Genomic DNA, 22,230 nt, shown 5'->3' on the forward strand with positions numbered 1-22,230 from the left:
ATCACCCCCTGAATGAGCTGTGACTCAAGGATATTGGTGGTATCCACAAATCAATAAACATAAACACAAGAGGACCAGGAAGTCAGTTTATCCTTTGAATAAATTTTATTTACCATTTACAGAAGAGATTAACAGCATGCATATTATAGGATGCTGAACTCCCTGTGCTGGCAAACGTGACCCAGCTCAGTCCTTTCCAAGCTGGACTTTAGCAGGTTAGTTCCTGTGTGGGCCAATACTGTGTGGGCCAAAGACTACAGACCTCCAGTTGAGGGCTCCAAATATTCGCATATCTGAGTAACACCTCCAAACACAGATTGGAGGGGGGTAAGAAAACCACATGTTCATACAATCTGATCACATCAGTAACTTTGGGATTCTATAGGGCTTCATAGAGTATACATATCTAGATTTCCTTAATGTTTTCTCAAAAGAACACCAGAATCATCTACTTTGCAGGATTTCCCTCCTCAAGATTATCACATATGAACAAGATCTATGCCAAGGAGAGAAAAACAATAAACAGTATGGAACAGGAGCTCTCAGACAAGATCCCTGCCACCAATTCATTGCGTGCATGGAGCCAGTCACCATAGGAGACTCGTTTCCCTGTCTCAGCCAAACAGACTTGGACTGGAGCTTACTGCCTGACTCGGGTTCTGACAATGATGTGGTGGAGAGGGGTGAACAGAAGGAAAGTTGTGTGAGTCGAGGGAAAGCCATTGTCAGACCTCAGCATAGTCCCTCCTGGATGCTAATACTTTCTGCATGAGATGTAGCCAGAGAACTGGCTTCCGACAAATACTTTGTAATCAGACTCATCCTTTGCTTGGGGTCTCTTTCTTCATCTTACAGACAAGGAAGAAGACAATAAGAGTTTAAACAGTATCTCTAAGGTCACATGAGATGAGAAGACCTGGATCAGAGTGGAAGCCTTCCCTGAGCACAAGCCTGATCTCCAGGCTTGTCTCTTCAAGGGAGGCTGGAGTTTTCTGCTTTCAGTCTGGGAAGCATTCACCTTACAGCACCATCAGGAGCACAATCTTATCTAGACGTTAATTCTGTTGTTCTCTGGCTTTGGGCACAGTCAGCATGAGCTTTCAGAGCATTTCGGCCCTCTTCTTCCCTGTGTTTGCACCTCTACATCCGACAAAGCTCACTGACTTTCACCTTTAGCTGAGAGCGAACCTCCATTAACATGCTTGTTGGCTGAAGCTTGGGATCCACATCCTTGCCAGTCTTGATACTTGTGGCCCAGAGCTCTACTTCTCAACTAAGGATGACAAGTCCCCAGGAAGACTCCAGTGTCTGTGGGGTCTGGGGCTGTTGGGTGGAATTGCACAGGCTTGACCCCTTGTGGGCATCTGTCTATTCTCCGAAGAATAGAGAGCATTATAGCTGTGTCAAGGATTTTGGGCAGTGGGTGTTTGCCAACTGTGTCTCAGAGTCTGAGGCATCTCTTGCCCAAATCCCTTTGCAGAACCCTGTATACAACGTTACAACATTAAACAAAATAGGTGTGACCTTGAGGGTCAGAGCTGGGAGAAGGGAAGAGAAAACTCACAGGACACAATCTAGACGTAAGCCTTGTTGTCTAAACTCTTCTTCTCAAACTTTTGCTTGAGCTCCGACACCAAAGAAGACTGTACGGGGCCTCCCAGGGGCTTGGGCGCGGGTAACTGTTGGGATGGCTGTGGGATGAGGGATCCAGAGACAGTAGGCACTGTCTGTTGGGCCACCATACTGGATGCCATTTTAGGGGGTGGTGGGAGAGCTGGAGCTTTTGGGGGCACCATGACTCCCACTCTGCTGTTATTGTAGTTCTCATTGGGAGGGTCCTCTTTGAGTATAAACTTGGTGGCAGCCTTGGCTCTCCTGAATTTGAGCCACTCTATTCGAACTGTGTGGGGTGCAGGGCTGGGACGCCTACGGAGCACACGCCGCACTGGCAGGACCTTGTTAGACTTCTTGTTACGCCAGAAGGTGGCAGTGGAGATGAGGACGGTTATGGCCACAACAATGGCCACAACACCAGCTAGTACACCTACGGCCTTCATGGGATTGTCCTTGGTCTGAATCAGGAAGGCAGCCATGGAGCCTCTGGACAGCCTCTGGAAGAGAAAGCCACCCACTGTGTTCAACTGCTTCATCCTCTCCCCTGGAGAGCAGTGACTGTGGGAGCCTCCCTACACCTGACAGGTTTAGCATTCGGCCTCAAGTCACCGCTTTGAGAACCTCAGACAAACTAAACCACAACAGATCGCAATAACCTTCTGATTCCAAACTCCTACTTTCCTGGAGTGTTCTCTTTAAGCAGCAGAATATTGCTTGTCTTTGATTACAGGGAGACCCATAAACCCAGATGAACCAGGGACCTCATACGTGATGAATTCCTGCAGACACTGAGCTGAGAATGACACATAATGATTTTACTTCTACCTTTCAACACAGGAAAAGTAATGGAGACTTAGATAGCCCGGGGTCAAACCACTAGTTAATATTGTAATCAGAATCTCAACTTGATTCCCAATCCTACGGGTTTGGTATCACAGCAACTCCTTGGTAGAACTTCGTATCCTTTGACAGAAGTTGCTCTCTCCCCCCTCTTCCTGACCACAGCATCGTACTCACCTCTGTGTCTGTGATGTCGATCTTGAGTAAGGCTGTCGTGCTGAAAGACGGAGAGCCTCTGTCCTTGGCCTGCACCTGAAGGGACCATGAGTAGTCCCCGCTGGGAGTTAGGTTGTGTAGGGCCTCCAAGGAGCGGATGGAATTCTTGAGTCTGATCTCCCCTGTGCGTGCATCAATGTCAAACACGTTGACTGGCTCTGCACGGGTAATGGAGTAGTCTACCAAGTTGTTTGGCTCCTCTGCATCCTGGTCTGTGGCCTGAGCGAGAAAGAGGGGGAGGGCACTTGGGATGATATTTGTGCACATTGGCTAAATCAGTATACGTAGTGGGGCTTTCTGGGTTGATAGAAAAGGATTCAGATCCTATTTACAGTAGATAGAGTTGGGGAAGGAGAAAGTACATGCTACTCTGAGTCATGGTCCATGTTAGGCCCTACACTGTGTTATGTGGCTTCACTCCCAGAATGAGTCTATAGAGTGGGTATTGGTGGCTCATTATATATGCAAGGATGAAAGCTTGGAAGAGGTGGAAGGGGGCTATCTGTCATTCAAAGAAAGTCTGCTGGACTCAGAATGCATGCCTTTTCTGCACCGAGAAGGTAGTGTACTGTGGGAATAGCATGCTTTGAAGGCAGGCAGATCAGTTCCATGAATTCAGGCAAGTTCAACATTCAAGCCTTCTGAACCTCAGGTATTTCATTGGTGATATTTTCATTCTTAGATGAATTTTCTAGCTGGGGTGGAGAAGAAGCTATACAAAATGTCATGTAGTCCATTGCTGTTTGCAGGATATGTTGACGTTAAAATGTCATGTAGTCTATTGCTGTTAGCAGGATATGTTGACGTTAAATCCTTACGGCCCAGTCAGGGGTGCCCAGCTGCCTCTAATACCTACCTCAATTTTCAGCGGGGTCCCCAGCACCATCGTCTTTTCCTGGACGCTCTGTACAAACTGGGGGTAGTGGTCATTGACATCCAGCAGAGTGATGAACACCTCAGCCAGGCTGTACCTCCCATCCATATCTTCTGCCTTCACATAAAAGTTGTACCTTGAAGTGCCCTCCGCATCCAGGCTGGCCCAGGGCTGAGTGTAGATGAGCCCAGTAGATGGGTGAATTAAGAATCTGCCAGGCATAGAAAGGCAAAAACATGGGAACACATACACACTTGTACATTCATGCTCATGCCTCTACACATGTGCACATGCACATATACATGCACACATGCACACAGGCATATGAATACCTGCAGTAATAAGATGTATCCAAAAGTCCTCAATGAGACATTGGGCAACTTTTCCAAGAATCCCACCTCCTCCTCCCCCTCCTTAGGCTCTGACTCTAGGAGGCAGATCGAGGTGTTGACTATCGACATCAACAACCCAAACCTCAGCCTGTACTCCTTACCTCTGGCCTGTTACCTCTCCCCAAGCCCCATGCTACCCCTGATCACCTGTTTTCTGAGGCTTCTCCATATACTCCAGGCTATGAACACAACCTTCTCCTTTGCCACTCACCTCATTAGCATATCCCTTATCTTTACCTCAGGCTCTCTGAGGCCTCCTTCCATTCCTCACCCCTCTACCCTGTACTCTGGGATGCTTACCTCCCTAATTTAGCTCTTATCCTTCTCCACATCCTTCCTGCCATAAGCAGAGACTCCCTTCACCCAGAGCCTCATAGACTCCTTGCTTGCATCTTTGTCTGGGGTTCTGGATCTACTTACAGTTCTGACCCGGACCCATAGATGGAATACTGGACTTTGCCCCATGGTCCTGTATCTGGGTCCACAGCCTGTAAGAAAGACAAAGGGCTCCTAATGGCTTCGGTACTGTGGTGAGGCAAGTGATGCTTCCTGTAGCTGAAGGCAGCTTGCAATGGGAAGCCATCAGAGCCTGGGGTACATCCAGCAGGGGAAGAAGTAGCCTAAGGCTGCTCTGTACCCTAGTTTTCTTCAGGGAGGTATGAAATGTGAGAGAACCCAAAAGGTTCCTATCCAGAAGACGGTTATTGGGTCTTTCATAAATGAGGAGGAGAGGAGGATGGGCTTTAGGCCTTGCACTTGGGGTTTGCACATACATCCCCATTATCATGAGCAGTTATATAAGCCTAGCCACGTCTATAACTCATGGCAAAGGTGAACAGAATAGATCATGAATAGATTCACAAATAGATTATGAGGCTGCACCTTCTGCCATGATACAAGACCCTTCCCTCATCTGCCCCCTGCTGTGTAAGAAGTGAGGAAAGACACAGACTGTCATTAGACGGGGAAACAAGAGACTAAGGGGAGGTGAAGAGCCTGTTCCAGATCACACCTTGTTAGCCAGCCCCCAACCTACTGTGACAGCCACCACATTGGAGCCTCCTGGAGCATTCTCTGGGATCCTGGCAATGTAGTACTGAGAGGTGAACTTGGGGACATTATCATTGGTATCCAGAAGCTGGATCACAATGTCTGCCGTGGAACTGAACTTCTCCGGGGTGTTCACTTCAATGGCCAGGAGCTGGAGAAAGATCCAAATACACACTTGTCTGGGTGGGCAGTCACCCCACCAAGAGCCCCCTGCCACCTGTCACCTTGCAACCATGTGCTCATCCGCTCATTTCTCCATCTTTTGTTGCCTGTGTGTGTGTGTGTGTGTGTGTGTGTGTGTTTGTATGTATGTGTGTGTGTATGTATGCGTGTGTGTATGTGTGTGTATGTATGTGTGTGTATGTGTGTGTGTTTGTATGTATGTGTGTGTGTATGTGTGTGTATGTGTGTGTATGTATGTGTATGTGTGTATGTGTGTGTGTGGTTTGTCTGTGTGTGTGTATGTGTGTGTATATTGTGTGTGTGTGTGTGTGTGTGTGTGTGTGTGTGTGTGTGTCCAGGTCTTATTACATACTCTAGCCTGAAATTTATAATCCTTCTTTCTCAGACTCCTAAATGCTAAGATTGCAGGCACATAACACCATACCCAATTTGGAATGTTTTGTTCTTCTGGCTTCACAGTCTTCTGGCTCCTGGTGGCCTATCCCTGCCACCCTCTCTACAGTCTTGCATCATCCCTCTTTTGATAGTCTTAATGCTAGTGCTCTCTCTCTCTCTCTCTCTCTCTCTCTCTCTCTCTCTCTGATTGGATATTTTCTTTATTTAATTTCAAATATTTTCCCCTTCTCAGGTCTCCCCCTCTGAAACCCTCTATCCCCTCCCCCTCCCCCTGCCTCTATGAGGGTGCTCCCTGACCCACCCACTCCTGTCCTCCAGCCCTGGCATTCCCTTACACTGGGGCATTGAACACCTTCAGGTCCAAGGGACTCTCCTCCCATTGGTGTCCAAAGCCATCCTCTACCACATATATGGCCAGCGCCATGGGTTCCTCCATGTGTCTTCTTTGGTTGGTGGTGCAATCCCCAGGAGCCCCGGGGGGGGGGGGGGGGGGCGGGGAGGGTCTGGCCTTGCCTTTCTGAATGGGCGATGCCTATTGTTTTCTTGATCTACCGGATCTACATAATCCATTGTAATCCAAATTCCAGCTTTTCTTATAAATTTCTCCTGATACAAACCAGTAGGATTTTATCACCAAAGGAAAAGGATTTTTTTCACCAAAGGAAATTCTGGGTAAGAGTTAACTTGGGTTCACTAGCCACATAGTAGCACATGCCTATTATCCCATGACTCAAGGTACAGAGGCAGGAAGATTGTGAGTTTGAGGTCAGAATGGGCTACACAGTGAGCTCCAGGTCAGCCTCGGCTATATGACAAGGCTCTGTCAGAAAAACAGTAACAATAACATCGAAACAAAAACAAAAACCCCACAAGCAAAACCAGCAAGGGAAAAGCATGAGCTAATTGGATGGCATTAAAGTCTTCAATAACTTAGGGAGGATTTGCATTTTAAGGCTAGGAACAGCGTTCTATCCTTGGCTTCCTTAGATTCCTCTGTGAAAGCTTGCATTTTTCATTAAATGTTGCATAGTTCTTGTCAGGGTTATTCCTAAGAATGTTGTGTAAGTTCCTTTTTCAGAAATGTCTTTTATCCCATCATAGTCACATTCCCGGCCCCTCCTCCCACTCCCCGCCACCTACTCCCACTCCCCGCCCCCTCCTCCCACTCCCCGCCCCCTCTTCCCACTCCCCGCCCCCTCCTCCCACTCCCCACCCTCTCCTCCCACTCCCCGCCCCTCCTCTCACTCCCTGCCCCCTCTTCCCACTCCCCGCCCCCTCTTCCCTCTGGGTTTCGAGGTCTGACTCTGTGCTGTGCTTTTCTTTACTTATGAGTCTTTAAATCAATTCTTTTAGATTTGTCTAAGAGAACAAGCACGTGATTTCTGAGAAGACAATACTACTTTCATCTCCTCCTTTCTAACATTTGCAGCTCTTATTTCCTCTAGCTGAAAATGATGTCATTCTGAACATTGAGCTAAATCATCGTGGTGACAGCAGTTATTCGTGTTTATTCTCAACTTCAGACAAAGGTTTTAGTATCTCACTTTTAACCCTGATACTGGCTATGTACACTGTGAGTATATGGAATTTTAAGTAATGATGAGTTAAATAATATTGCTGAAGTACTTATGTTTCCTTTTCATTAGTATATTACTTCTATGTTAATATATAGTAGGCATTACTTCTATCTCTTCAGTTTTATATAGTTATAAATGACATCAAAGGAGGATACTTCCCTACTTCTGTTCAGGTTGTTATTGGAACAGATGACAAATGCAAAGGCACATGAGGAACCCTGTGTTTTGAGAGTCACACAGTTTCTCTCTCCCCATCTATTATCATGGCACACTATGTTGGTGGTGTACCCTTGACTCCCCGGTCCTTACATTCCTGAGCCAGTGGTGATTTAGAAGCTCAGGAAGGGCTAGGCCATGAGCGCTTTGCAGAAGCTGGGGGTGAGGATATCTCCACCCCCACCCTCAACCTACCTCCTATTGTTTACATGCCTGTAGGGAGGGCAGAGAGTCTAGGGAGGGTAAGTGGAACTATTCAGGGATGGAGATGACAATGGTACCCCACTTTGAATTCAGAGAGTGGTGTGAGCTAGCCCTCTCCCAGCCCACCTTCCCATTCAGAGCAGGGCAAAGCATAACCTACCTTGAAGGTTAACAACTTGGACTTCTCAAAGTCAATGGCAGCTGAGTTTTCCACTATGATGGTCACTTGGGCTTCATTCAGGACTGTCTGTGGCACCACTCGGAAGATGCCTCCAGGTCCCACCAGCCGTAAGTTGAATTTGGCATTGGCTCCCTGGGCCATAGAGATTGAAGAGAGGAAATAGAAGATAAGGGAGAATAGACATGTGTTATATATTTGTGCTAGGTATAGAGAGCCCTTGCATGCCCTTTACCCTAAGCAATTTGTAACCTTTCTCTGTAAAGATGAGTTGATTAAGGATCAGACTTAGCAGGGCATGACAATCAAGCAAGGTAAGAAATTAATAAGGCCTGGTTCTGTGCTGAGCATAGGAGGAGGCAGAGACATTTACAGATGCGCATTTGAAAGGTCAGATGCAGAGACCTTTTCTTTGACTGGCTTTTACTTTGTAACTGATTACCTTTGTCTAAGCAAATATGATGGGACTGATCCCTCAGCCAGTTACACCACAGTGTTTATTCATTCTGTGAATGCCTGGGCCCTCTCACGGAAACCTAGCACAAGATGCAGACTCAGTCCATTTCAAGGGCATGAACACGCACCTGGTCCGAGTCATTGACCGTGATCTTGAGTCCACGGAGGATCTCCCCCTGGGGTGGGTGCTCAAACATAGAGAGTTCAAACTTGTTCTGAGGCCCACTCTCTCCATAGAAGGTTGGAGGGTGGTTGTTGAGGTCCACGATCCTGATGGTCACTGGGACTATGGCCTGAGCAGCTGGGCTTCCTGGAGAGTTGACTTCTGTCACCTATAATGGGGACAGGTGGCTATGGCTGTGTGGCAGTAGCAGTATGACTGTTACTTACTGGTCCTAAGAGTTTTCTGTCTTGGTGTTCATACTTTGTAATTCCTCTCTTTAAGTGTGACTCAGCCTGACAACTTGCATTTGACTGACAGCAATATTAGATTACAAGAGATTGTAATTCCATTTTGCTAGCAGAGTTTCTTTCCCAAGGCTTTTGTGAAGCAGGCAGCTATGCTAGAGAGGTTAGGGATGGGATAAGGAGCTACCTGTAACCCACAGGCAACATTCATCAAGTAACCGAGTCATCCCAAAAACCAAGCGAGCAGTAAGCCAGTCCTTCCCCACCCAAGCTTTCAATGAGATACCAGCCCCAAGTATCATGTCTGATGGCAGCTGTGCCAGTGACCTTGGAATCCAAGATCTAGTCAAGCTGGATCCAAGCATTCTACTCCTGCACACTGTTAGATATGAATGTATATTGTCTTAAGCCACTAAATTTGGCATGATTTCTCATGAAGCATTATCTAGCTGATATAGGCTGTAAAGTCAAGACTGCGTGTTCACAGGCAACCTATGAAACTTGTGGCCTTAGGTACCCCACAAAACTTGTGACTAACATCCCTTTTCTAGGGCCTTCTTCCTGTGTTGTATAAGGCTATTCTACTTCTAAAAAGATACTCTAAAGCAGTGTTCCTCAACCCTCCTAATGCTGCAACCTTTTAATACAGTTCCTTATGTTGTGGTGATCTCCCAGCCGAAAAATTATTTTCACTGATACTTCATAACTGTAATTCTGCTACTGTTATGAATCATTATGTAAATATCTGTGGTTTCTGATGGTCTTTTGGGAGCTGTGGCCCACAGGTTGAGAACTGCTGCTCTAAAGTAACCCTTCCAGACCCCACGCCACACCTGTCTGTAGCCTACTCCTCTGCAGAAGCCTCTGCATGCTGTCCCTCCCCCGCCACCTCACCCATCCCCATGCAGAGTTTTCACACAGGCTTCCACACTGCACCCAGCACTACCACCCTAGTGTCAGAGGGCTCGGCACCCTGGGAGAACAGAGTGACTCCGTTCTTGGCAAGTTCTCATGGACTTCTTCAGTCCCTGCCTTTTCCTCCACCTGCTCCGCATCCTCCTCTCCCTCAGCCTCTGATGCTCTGCAGATGTGGACTTTGCCAGTAGCTCCTCCCTTGACACAACCATCCTTTGGGGGGGGAGGGGGAATATCTCATTCCTCCCTCCAGGCCTACTGTCCTACTTTTGCCTCAGTTGCTGTCACAGAACACCCTGACTAAAAGAAACTTGGGAGAGAAGGGGGTTTGTTCCTGCTCACTGTTTCAGGAGCCATCAATCACGGCTGAGAGGTTCCAGAAGCAAGACCCTAAGGAATGTATGTGTTCATGGTGCTGGCCTGCTCCTGCTTAGAACACATGTAGCTTTCTCTACTTGTACTGAGTCCAGGGCCAAGCCCATGGCATGATGCTCCTTCTGCATCCTCAGTAACCCTGCTTGGACACATGGTCCTCTCTGCAAGTGTTTTCTGCAGCTTGATGCAGATGCTTGTTGGAGGAACTTGGTTCTCATCACATTCACGGCTCTCTGGGACTGACTGCAGAGTGGACGGGACAAGCCAAACCAGTGAAGGGTCACCTGTACGTGAAGCTCATACACCTCTCTTCGGAGCTGGGCGGGGCTCTGGAGGACGGAGATGGCTCCAGTTGTCTCATTAATTTCAAAGATTCCGTCACTCTCTGTCACAGAAAAATGTCCTGCAGTTTAGCGTAAGGTAATAGGCAGGGGAGTCATACTACATAATTTTTTTGTCAACCATCTGTGTCTTGCCAATGAGAAAACTGAGTCTCAGAGAGACCAAGTAACTTGTTTAAGGTCCTTCAGTCAGTAGAAAAGTACAGATTCGGATATATATATATATATATATATATATATATATATATATATATATATATATATATATATTTGCTATCTTTAGAAACACCAGAAGAAGGCTTTGGATCCCATTACAGATGGCTGTGAGCCACCATGTGATTGCTGAGAATTGAACTCAGGACCTCTAGAAGAGCAGTCAGTGCTCTTAACCACTGAGCCATCTCTCTCCAGTCCCTCACTTCCCTTTTCTTACACAGTTGTGTGTGTGTGTGTGTGTGTGTGTGTGTGTTTGTGTGTGTGAAAAAGCAAACCAGAAGACCTAAGTAGAGAAGGACATAGGAAAAGGAAGATGGTGGGGAGAGGGGAGTGGGAGGAGGCGAGAGGAGAAGACAGAAAGGAGCTTGAAGAAGGGATTGAAGCAGGAGATGGAGGGTATAACGGAGAGGTGAGGATGGGGCATGGGGTGAGTGCACAGCACCTGGGAGATGGTTTCAGGGGGGAGGGATGATGCCAGGAAAAGGAGCCTATGCATGGGTGATTTCTGGATGGTCATGGCCATGTTTTGATTTGAACGCCTGTGTACCACTGTGTCTTAGGGAGATTACCGCTGTAAATGCATCTAGGATCTGACCTGGTCTCCTGAGGTTTGTGGAGCTCACCCCAGGGACATTGTTAGTGCTTGGAAAAAGTCAAGTTATATTAAGATTACATTCCGGAATCATCTGACTCAGTAAAATCACGAGGTAGTCAATAGCTATTAGCCCCTCTGAACCTCAGTTTTCAACACACAGACCTGGTGCTGTGGAAATGCTACAACATCATTGTATCTAATGCATTCAATTGTCTGCCCCAGTCAAAAAGAATAAGAACAGAACACATCAATTCTGAAAGTGTGAGAGGTGTCACTATGCTCTTAACCATTGGTGAGTGGGTAAGCATCTTAAGCATTGGTGACTGTCCAGAACAAGGAGAACGCACACAGCTCTCAGGAGCCTGTGGTGCTCTCTCTCTCTCTCTCTCTCTCTCTCTCTCTCTCTCTCTCTCTCTCTCTCTCTCTCTCTCATTGGATGTAATAACAAGCACAGATAGAGCAAAGTTGTCATCTGAGGGGAGAGCCCCACCACCAGTTCCAGCTTCCTGTCATAGGTGAGGAAACAAGGATTCCTCACCTGAATAGAACTATGGTAGAGAGTTAGCATCACTTACCGTTCAAGAGCCTGTAGAGGATGTGGTTGGGTTTGCCTCGGTCTCCATCTATGGCAACCACCGTCAGCACCTCCGAGCCCTTGGAGAACAGGAACCACTGTCTGAGGCTCATGGTGATGTGGGTGTCTCCCCTAAACCAACACTGCTCCGTCATGTGCAGGAGGTATCATCCCACCCAGGAAAAGAGCTAGGCTTTGGATGACTCATAAGGTGGCCCTGCTCTGTCCTGCTTAGGACTCTCTGCATCTGGCCTCCCAGGGCTGAAGGGACCACCTAAGTGAACTTCACCACTCCCTGCCCCCAGGATCAAAGCATGAGTTTCCAGAGACTCTTAGCCTCCTAACTAACTCCTAGCCATCTGCTCTGAGGGGAGACTGGTGGCGAATCCAGCCATCTTCAGGGTAATCCCAGGGAGTCACACAAGAAACACTGGCTCAGAGATGCAGCCACTCACCGGAAGTGTGTCTTCATACACGTAACCATAGTAGGGTGTACCCACGAAGAAAGGGGCCGTGTCCTGAACATCTCCCACATTGATGGTGACAGTGGTGGTGGCTGAGAATACCATGTCAGCCCCTCGAAGCCTGCCCCCACCATCCTGGGGAGGAATCAGTCCAGAGAAGGAGGCTGAAGACAAGCTGTCCTGGGGTGACAGCCTCCACTTGAATGAGACTCCCACCTCCCCCTGGCTGTGAAGCCAACTGCACCCTTTCAGTGCCTATTTGTTCTTGGGTCTCTGGAGGCCATTTCTCCTTTCTCAGTGGTGTTGCACATGCTAAAGCAATGATGCATGGAAGTGTTAAGTCAGATGTCTGGCAGGTTTCTTTGGACACAGAATTAACTCTCTGGGTACATTATGTGTGATTGGTACCTAGGAGGAAGAATCAGACCTAAATTCCTACTCCTAGCTGAAAGCCAAGCCTTAGAATTCCTAAGAACTTTCCATATGTCCAGTCTATGCTGGGAACCATAGGATCCCAGGAATATGACTTGGGCCTTCCTCTATTTAAGAGTAAGGGAGGTAAACAACTAGCAGATAGACTGGTGTCCAAACTCCTGGCCCAGGCTGTAGGAAAGTGGCCTATAGGAATGCAGTGATCTGAAAGGGGCTGGTGCTGAAGAGTCCAAGAGGCCTAATAGGACCGCTGAGTTTTCCTTCTTCCTGGAGCAAGAGGCTTGGCTGGGTACCCGCTAACACCCAACTTCCTACCACGTGCTTCATAAACTGAAATGAGAGTCTTCATTAAGCTTCAGCAATAGGAACTTGAAGAAACGAGGTTCAGAGAAGGGAGCTAGCCACACAGCAAGGAAGAACGGTGTGAGCCAGTCTGGTGAGCAAAAGTAAGTGGAGCTTGTGAGACGGACACAATTCTCTGTGTCATGGCTGCCTCTTCTATGAAGGGACCCAACGTTGAGTTTCTAAGGAGTTGTATGATCACTCCCAGAAAGAATTGTGGCCTCTCTAGCCTAACAACACCAGTCTTTCTGGAAAAAGTGTTCAGGGCAGAAGAGATTCAAAGCAGTTGCCTCCTGGTCCCCGTTTGCCCATGTTACATCTCCTGCTCTTGAAAATACCCACTCCTTCATAGAACCTCACTGTGCTCCAACCTAGCAAAGGCTGAAGTTACCAGTGAAAGGTCCTCTTATATCTTTTGTTACCTTGGCAACCACAGTGATGAAATGAGCCCGTGACTTCTCATAGTCCAGTGTGGCCCCAGCCTGGAGTCGTAGCACCCCGCTGTGACGGTCCATGGTGAACTTGGAGGAGTGTAGGTTCTGTAAAGTTGGGGAGCGGCTGAACTCAGGGAGGAAACAGGCCACACCAAGAGCCCTTGCTCTGACTACTGAAAGAGTCATTGGTCTTCCTCGCAGAAGCTCTGGCTTCCAGGCTTCGATTCCACGTTCAAGACCCCTGTTTGAACTTGAGGTTTTCCTTCATCAATTTTGCTCAGGCTTTCTACCCACTCAGTAGAAAGCATCTCATTCCCTCCCAGAAAATCCTGCTGGCTCATAGCAGGAAGAAGCATTCAAGGAGTGTTCTAACTTGGGTTGAAGCTGGGGATTAAGTGTAGTAGCAAAAGAAAGAGAGAGAGCTGGGGACCTTCAAATCACACCAGGTAACTGGCTGTGGTGATTAGCGTCTAACAGGAGATGGTTTGAGTAACAGGTTATAAAAGCTCCTGCCTCTGGCAAGGTGCTCAGGTCCTCTTTCAGTTGAAGAGGATCAAGAAATAGGCTCCAGAGACTGTAATGGGAGAGTTACATGTTTAATCATCCTGATGGTTGACTAAGCAAACCAATGTTTCTCATTCCCATCTTAAACATGTGAAATCTGAAGTAGAAGAGTTGGGGAATGTGTTGGAGGAGGATGAGTGGTCAGCATGTGTTTGCGGGGCTCCTCTCTAACTCTCATGAGTTCAGAGCTTGCTCTAGAACGTGTACGTTTAGCCATGCGACTGTATTGCTTTGAGAGTTCTGAGAGCAGTTGACCAAATATGGAAAGAAGAGGAGGAAGTACGACACAAATACAGGAGCCATGCGAGGGTAAACAGCTGTTCCTGGGAGACCAGGAGAAGGCAGGGGCTCAGCAGAGAAGCCTTCATCTTTGCCAAAACAGAGAGAATGGATGGGAGTGAGACCTGGGATGTCCCAGCTCTCTTCTTGGCATAGTTCCTTCTCCTCCTTTTCCTATTGACTATTTCAGTCCTAAATGGACTTCTTGCTTCCTCTGTGGGTGCTAAATGTCCAGGATTTCTTTAAGGAAAGGAGGGGGGAAAATAGAGAGCTGAGGGCCCAGAATCCTAGAAAGGGGGTAGGGTCTGGGCCAACTCTGAGGAAGCCAAGATGGGCCTATGAAGGGAAGAGGTCTTCTATTTCTTTCTGCTCTTTGAACCTGTGAGTACCCTGGAGAACAGAGGCGTTAGCAGGCATATGGGGCTTAGCTGGTGAGGGAGTGGAAGACACCCACCCAGGTGCCCTCTCCATCTCAAGGCCCCGGATGCATCCTGTGTACCCCATCTTACCTGAAGGAAGTAGGTGACGCTGCCTCCAGAGCCTGTATCCTTGTCCTCTGCGTGGACCTTAAAGATGCTGCTCCCAGCAGGTGTGTTCTGAGGGGTCACACACAGAGAAGTGTCAGTGTCGATGACAAGATGGTGGGGGAGGCAGAGGCATGGGGGCCATGGAACTGAGGGGTTGTGACTAACTGAAGAGTAGTGAGGGGCAGTGGCAAAGCACCCAGAAAGAATGGAGAGGGACAGGGACAGTGGACCTGAGGGAAAGGGAGAGAAAGGAAGCAAAGCAAGAAGTCAGAGGATGTCCTCAAGGGGAGAGTGAGAAGGAAAAGCTAGGCCGCTAAGAGTTAAGGGATTTGAAAGAAAGTATTAATTTCTAAACAAAGACAAAGCACATATTGAGGATTGTAAACATGGACATATTCAGGATCATCAGAGAACACACACGGTTAACAGTGAGAATGGAGTATCTTCCACCACTGACTTCTGACTTGACTTTGAAAACGTTTTCTAAGGAATGTGTATGTGTGCCTGTACATATGTGTCTTCATGTGTTCGTGTGTGTGTGTGTGTGTGTGTGTGTGTGTGTGTGTCCACAGCACTTGTATGCAGGTCGGAGGACTGATTCTCTCTTTTTGCCTTGTAGGTTTCAGGGATCAAACTCAGATCACGGAGCTTGTTGGAATGCCTCTGCCCATTATCTATCTGAGTGCTCCCTTCATAAACGTTAGAAAGGAGACAATTGTTCTCTTGCATCTTAGAGCAGAGGACAAGCAAGGTGACCTTTTAGCCTTTTTCTTTTGGAAATATAAGAAATGAGTGACTTCTTCCAGAGCACCTGGGTTCAATTCTCAGCACCCATGTTGGATGCTCACAGTCATCTGTAACACTGGTCCTTTGGGGTACTATGCACATGTGGTGCACAGATACATATTTAGGCAAAGCACTATGCTTACAAAAATAAATAAAAAAATTTTTTAAAGCATTTATGTGTGTGACTTCAAATTTATATGCAGTAACTTCAAATTTTTTACTCTATCTTAAGAATTCTTTTTATACTAGGGGGCAAACAGAGCCTCAAACATTACTGGCTAATTTTATGTCACTGGACTTTATCCCCAGTCTGGAGACAGGAGGACCAGAATTCAAGGCCATCCTTGCTATATAGCGAAGCTGTCTCACAAACAAAAAGCCAAAAACCTTTTGGTTTTGGCGATACCTTTTGATGACCCTCTTGATTCTCAAGAAATGAGAGTACAGATGTGCATCCTCACAACCAGCTCGAAAGCAATCAAAATTCAACGGGGAAACGTGTTTGTATTCAGCTAGAAAAATAGCTCAGTGGATTAGAGCATTGGGTCTTCCAAAGAATCTGAGTTTAGTTCCCAACCTCTACATGAGTCATCTCTAAGTCCAGTTTCAGGACACTTGACCCTTCTTCTGGCCTGTGATGGCACTGTGTCTATGTGGTTCACGCATGGCCACATGCACATACAATAATAAGTAAATATCTCTAAAAGCTGTGCTTAAAGGTTGATCTTTGTGTGGAATTAGAAATTTAAAACTTAAGTATCGAAATCTAAGGGGATTCTTGGCTCTATCTGTGTCTGATGGGCTGCTAACTTGATAGAAGCTATGAAAATGATGCTGATGACGGAAGTGTGCCCCTGGAGGAATGGGAAGTAAAAAACAGGATACAGAAAGCATGTTTTTAGAATCACAGTTATGTCAAACAAAAGGCGTGGAAGCCACTCATAGAAAAATACTAAAAAGAAATACACCAAAATTTAGAGAGTTCTCAAAGCAGAGGTTTTAAAAAACCACATTTAACATGTCTACAGTAACTGCGCATTTACAATTATAGTGAAAATAGAAAATATGTGTAGTAAGTATCACAGACGTGCTACACTCAGGGCCCTGTCCCCTGCACAAGTCACAGGGCAATCTTGGGGTCAGGCCCACTCGGGAGCTGTGTCCCTTCTGGGAGCTCTTTCACTCACCTCTGGAACCAGGGTGATGTAAGGCTCGTGGATGAACTTGGGCGCTTCGTCATTGGCGTCTGTCACCAGTATCACGACTTTCTCTGCTACCTGCGGAGGAGAAGGTCAGAAGTTGGGGCAGGGAGACCTTCTTGGGAGTAAAAATAATGGCCTCTAATACTCCCAGATGCATGCATGTAGAGACAGCATTTAGGATGACAGTGTAATATATGAATTCTGTGAGCAATGTCGTGAAGAGAACCACCTGAGACAGTTTGTGCCCATAGACTGTGCCAACATGCCCTTCATTTCAAATGCTGCACCTACAGGTGCTGCAAGGAGCCTGAATTGTGGTGGTGGACAACTGGGAGCCTGTGAGATAGGAGGTGTCAACCCCGCAGTGACTTTGCCAGGGTGAAGAGGCAGATGTGAGCCAGGAAGTCTGGGTCAATGTGCAAAGCCGAGAGGAGAGGGACATACAGGGACTTCAGAGTACAGGAGATGCTGGACGGACAGATGGATGGCAGGATGAATGGGGGGGAAAGGTTGGGAGAAGCAGATGGTACCTGACAGGGGGGCCTTACAGGGAGACTTGGATTTCATCCTGGGGGAGGTGAAGGCCAGCTGTCACTGCTTTCACAAATGCAGAGCCTCCAGACTTAGGTTTCACAGTGAAAGCCAGTGACTACACTTTAAATGCAGATGGGGTGGTCACAGAGCCCTGTGGGGCCTATTATAATCGTCAACACTGAAGTGTCTGGCAGAAAGTTGAGGTTGTGGGAGTGGGAGGGAGGGGTGAGGAAGAACACCTGGCACTCAGGGGCCAAGAGCCAGCAGCAGTCAGTGGCAGACAGGGAATGAGTAGAGACAGGGAAAATGCATGGTGAAGAGCATCTCAGCAGTCTTGGTCTCTACTTGTCTTTTGTCTTCCTTCACTGTATGCCTTTCACTGTGCCCTTCAGATGTGGGTGCTTGGGTAGGCCTTCACTGTCCTGCCCTTGCTTTGATCAGGGAGTCACACAGCCGAAGGGGAGCCACGCCCCATTCGGGTCACAACACTGCATGAGGAAGACCGACTCACCAGGTTCAGGCCGTCGGAAATGCTGATGATGGCTTCAATCTCATCTTCCCTCTGTGAGGCAAAGGCGTTGAGTGAGTGTCTAGATGCTGAAAAGCTGGGAGCTGCTTAGATTGGAGGCTGTGCTAAGCCTGTCAGAGAAGGCTGCTTTAGGGAACCCAGGAGCTGGACAAGGTTATGAGAGAACACAACACCTATGAAGCTCCTTTGTGCCAAGCTTGAGACCTTATCCGGGAGGCTCTGTGTGTCCAGAGTTCCCACAGATCCAGAGGGTTGCTTGTGTCCTCAATGGATGTTGCCCTGCTAGAGAAATGGGAAGAGCAACCCTGCGGGGACCCAAGAGAGGAGCCCTCCTCACTTCTCCTCTCCCCTCCCATATCTCTCCACAGCTCTCCACATCCCAGGCTTTGGCAACAGTCCATGTTCATGATGTCACAGTGTTTCCTAGGACTTGGTGGGAGCTCGGGTGGTTACTACATCCACACATAAGCAGGGCAGTGTGCTGGCGGTGACCTGCCTTCACCACAAAGCCCTCACCACAGTGCTGAGCACTCTCCCCACAGCCTCTCTCCTGTTCCCGCCACTGATCTGTGGTTAGTGGGATTTACTGTGGAACCAGAAACAGCAGTAGCTCCTCAGCCGGGATCGAGGTATGCTCACAAGTGAAGGGAAAGAAACCCAAGTTCCCCCATTCCAGGGTTCAGAAGTGCCCAGAATCAGGGTTGTTTTCCAGTCAGATGCATTCTTTCAGGTCCTCTCTAGCCCAGCCTGTGGTGCTCCCTGTGGTTTGTGGGAGCTCCTCCAAGGTCACACTTAATAACTTGCTCTAAGGAGGGCTATTTCAGAAACTTTTAAATATATATATATATTTTTTAAATTAAACATGTTTAAAGATAAGCAAAGCTAACAGGTACCATTGGAAGGATTATCACTATTCACACCAGAAGAATAAGGAAGTCTTTGCTATTGTGAAACAATCTAGGGTCAGAGCTGCTGTATCAGGAGCACCCCTTCCCTTATACCCTCTTCCACAGGGAACAGCACAGAGGTGTCTGAACACTAACAAGCAGTGGCCCAATTTCCCTGTCTTCTTGTTTATACCTCTCTGTCCAGCTCTTCCACCAGGGTGATGTTTCCAAAAATGGGATCAACAGAAAAGACACTTCTAGCGCTGGGGTCAAAGCTGATGTGGTAGGAGATAGGGTCTCCCTCAGGGTCAGTTCCATTTAGGGTGTACACATGAGAACCTGGAAGGAGACAAAGGGAGTGTCTGGAACCGGGGACCCAACTTTTCCTGAAAATAGCAATGCGCCCAGAGATAAGAGAGTCAACTATTAATATTCAGTGCCAAGGGGACAGCCCCAGCCGGGCCTCGCCCCTGTTGTCTGCTTCCTTCTTATCTTTATTCCTCAGAGTCCTCAGATGATCTCATCAGCCACTTTACAGATTGTGATCTGTAATACAGCCTGTGGAGGAGGGGTCTAACACTAGCGACTTTCCCTCCACCTGGAATGAGTTCTCTCCCAGAACTGAGGGTTCCCTGGGATCCGGAACTGAGTAAGGCATAGACACTCCCAGGAGGGGTGGGTCTGCCTCTCAGTGAGGGGACTGGCTCTTCTGGGGATTTCTGAATGCAAGCACCTCTGTTCTGCTCTCTTCCCAGGAGCTAGACAAACCACGACAAGGTAAAGTACAGAATTGTGAGCCCGGTCCTCTCAACTCCCCACCCCTCTGCGGATCTCTGCTGGTTGGAAGTTCTTGGCTGGTCTTAAATCCCAGATACAGCAGCCTTTGTGGAGGCAAATATGTTTGCTTGTTCAAGGTCACGTCCTTAAGGAGCACCAAGTTTTGAGGAAGCCAGCCAACCCTATCTTTAGAAGACCCCATGCCAGTCTCCACGAGGGGTCCAGATTAGGTCACCACCGCAGCCATGACCTCCTTCCTTGCCATTGCCCTGGAGACTTCAGAGCACAAACAGGGTACCCACGGGAATCAACACTGTGTGGCATGCGCATGCCATGGGCTCCGGAGGAGTCACGAGTGAGTGTCACTGAGTTCTCGGGAGGGGAGGCGAGTTTGCCCTCTGGGGGAAAACTCCCTCTGGGAGACCTGGAATGGCTGCCGTGGACAAAGCTACTTTCTTACCTACAGGAGTGTCTTCTGGGAGGCTGAACAGGGCCATGTTTCCGTTGGTGCTGCCCACTCCATTGTCAAAGAAGTGAGGGGCGAAGTTGGCCTGGGCTAGGAAAAGAATGACGATTGAAGAACAAACAGACACCGAGAGGGAGCTTGACACCGGCAAAGTCACCTGTCTGGGTCCAGCTAATGAAAAGGAGGCGCTCATCTCCCTGCCAGGAGCTCCTCCCTGGGGTACCTGGGGCAGGTACACTTGGGCTGAGCTCAAGCTTTTCAGGGACACATTTTATGGCAGGCACCTAGAAAAAAGCTGAAGGACAATCCCACCCCCATCAAAGAGCTCAGAGAGAGGCAGTGTATCCGATGGCTAAGGTCGTACTTTTTTTTTTTTAAAAAAAAGATTTATTTATTTTATGTATGTGAGGACACTGTCGCTATCTTCAGACACCTGGCAGAGATCATCAGATCCCATTACAGATGGCGGTGAGCCACCGTGTGGTTGCTAGGAATTGAACTCAGGACCTCTGGAGAGCAGAGGTAGAACCATCTCTCCAGCCCCAAGGTCATACTTCTTGCCTAGGCTCAGGCATCCAGCAGAGTCCCCCCCCCCCCTCCACCCCTAGCGCTGCTTTCCGATGTGAGTTTGAAGGAGCGAAAAATGTCTAGAGATGGATCCCAGAGTTTGCAGGGATGCAGGCTCTTAAGTCTCTTCAGAAACTCCCAAGGAATGTCCCGTCGTCTCGCCTCGCTGCAAGAAGCCTGCCCCCTTCCTGAAGTCTGCAACTGGACAGTGCAGCCTCTGTCCTCGCATTCCCCTTAGGGAGCACCGACACCCAACGTCCAGGGCCCTCGCCACTCACCTAGGTAAATGCGCAGCAGCCCCAGGACCAGGGCGACCTGTGGGCCCCGCCTCATGTCTCCGCGGAAGGGTCGAAAGCCTGGCCACTGCCGAGGCTGGGGGCTGGACCTCCGAGCATACCCTGGGCGCGGGAGGAGAGCCGAGGCAACGTTTTGGGTGACGGCTGCGGCGGCAGTGGCGGGAGGGAGGGAGCGCGGGCGGTGCGAGGGCGCTAAGCGGATGACAGCACTCACAGGTCCGCACTGCTGGATGGCTCTGGTCAGGTTACTAATGAGACCAATTACTGGGACCAGCTTAGAGCGGCGGATGGGAGGGCGTGACTACCTCCCTCCTACCACGCCCTCTCTGCCCTAGCAACCCAGAAGCACCAGGTGCAGAGGTGGAGCTCTGCGCAGAGAAACAGATAGGTATCCCTAGACTACTTTGAGCAAACCACAAGAAATTAGAGGTTTGCTGTGGCTCAGGCTGCTCAGGGGTTTTCCTGATTTGTTTAACCTGTTTCGTGGCTTTCACCGGGGTCAAGACTTCTCTGATCAAAGCATTCATGGAAATAAAATAACGAGCAGGAAAAAAAAGCTCTTTCGGGATGGAGAGGTAGGCATTGAGAGGAAAGAAAGGATGATGGGAAGCGGCATTGCCTTGCCAATTCGAACACATTCTTTAGCTTTGAGTGAGACCAAAATTTTAAACAAGGGTAGAGAGCATGGTGTCCGGAATGGTGTAGGAACGCAGGAAAAGTCCAGGACTCTTCCTAGCGTGAATCCCCCTTCTTCTCTAACACTGGAGTGTGAGCAGAGTTATCCCTTTTACCCTACTCCTTTTGGGACTTTCATTAGTTGGGATGAGGTAATCCCCTCTCATCCCTCCCCTCCCCGCTCTGGTTTGAGCGATAACTCGGAAACCAGGTTGCTTTCAAAGCTGCCCCTGGGCTGCTGAACCCTGAGACAAAGGAGACCTTCTGTAAGTTCCCTGGAGGTCCCAGGATCCTCCCTTTCCTGGTACTTTAAGGAAGCAGAGCATCTACAGCCCTTGGGCCAGACCTCCCTGATCAACTCAGCTTGAATCGGGATTCAGAGAGCACTGGAGGAGCTGAATCAGTACACCAAGAAAGTGTGCTAAGTTTTGGGAATTCTGACCAAAAGCCTTTGTATGGATTCTGCTGGGACTTTGGCTGAGAATGTGTACAGGAAACCACACGAGTATTTCTGCATCTTTGCTTTTCAAGACGTTAGGACAAAGCCAGGTCCTACACAGAGAGTGGGAGACAGGTTTGCTGGAGATTAGGAAGACTTCCAGGTTCCTGAAGCGGGTGTCTTGCTGGTATGCTGGGAAGACCTGGTTCTCTCTACAGCTTTTCCATCATCTCCTCCCTAAGAGGCTCCTTCAGGCCTTTGACTTCTCTGCTCTCAGTTCATTCTACCAATGCACTTGCACCAGAGAGGGACAGAGATGTGTTGGCCACATGGTTTGTGTGTGTGTGTGTGTGTGTGTGTGTGTGCGCGTATACTCATCCTCAACCATGCATCTCATTTAACCTGCACAG

At 48.4% G+C, this 22,230-nt stretch overlaps 1 protein-coding gene across 1 annotated transcript; it reads right to left on the reverse strand.

The window, feature by feature from the left end:
- Positions 1-82: 82 nt before the first annotated feature.
- On the reverse strand, positions 83-20,939 carry Cdhr1 (cadherin related family member 1). Its single transcript, XM_052190200.1, has 17 exons — positions 20,689-20,939; positions 19,838-19,933; positions 18,794-18,939; positions 17,696-17,746; positions 16,636-16,725; positions 14,645-14,731; positions 13,281-13,397; positions 12,076-12,219; positions 11,622-11,700; positions 10,179-10,279; positions 8,325-8,528; positions 7,723-7,875; positions 4,973-5,137; positions 4,357-4,424; positions 3,527-3,755; positions 2,632-2,889; positions 83-2,111 (listed from the first exon to the last, which is right to left on the reverse strand). The coding sequence occupies exons 1-17, from the start codon at positions 20,741-20,743 to the stop codon at positions 1,575-1,577; spliced, it is 2,580 nt and encodes an 859-aa protein (XP_052046160.1). The 5' UTR covers positions 20,744-20,939; the 3' UTR covers positions 83-1,574.
- Positions 20,940-22,230: the final 1,291 nt, after the last annotated feature.

Source organism: Apodemus sylvaticus, chromosome 8 (assembly GCF_947179515.1).
Source record: "Apodemus sylvaticus chromosome 8, mApoSyl1.1, whole genome shotgun sequence".
Classification (NCBI taxonomy): Eukaryota; Metazoa; Chordata; class Mammalia; order Rodentia; family Muridae; genus Apodemus; species Apodemus sylvaticus.

Bases quoted from the DNA above. Each gene is read 5' to 3' on its own strand.
- Cdhr1 (XM_052190200.1), bottom strand. From the start codon at position 20,743: ATGAGGCGGGGCCCACAGGTCGCCCTGGTCCTGGGGCTGCTGCGCATT. The intron at 17,747-18,793 runs GTATAAACAAGA...TTTGCCTCACAG, and splicing joins TGGAAGAGCTGGACAGAGAG to AGGGAAGATGAGATTGAAGC. The intron at 16,726-17,695 runs GTGAGTCGGTCT...TCTCCTCCGCAG, and splicing joins TTTCCGACGGCCTGAACCTG to GTAGCAGAGAAAGTCGTGAT.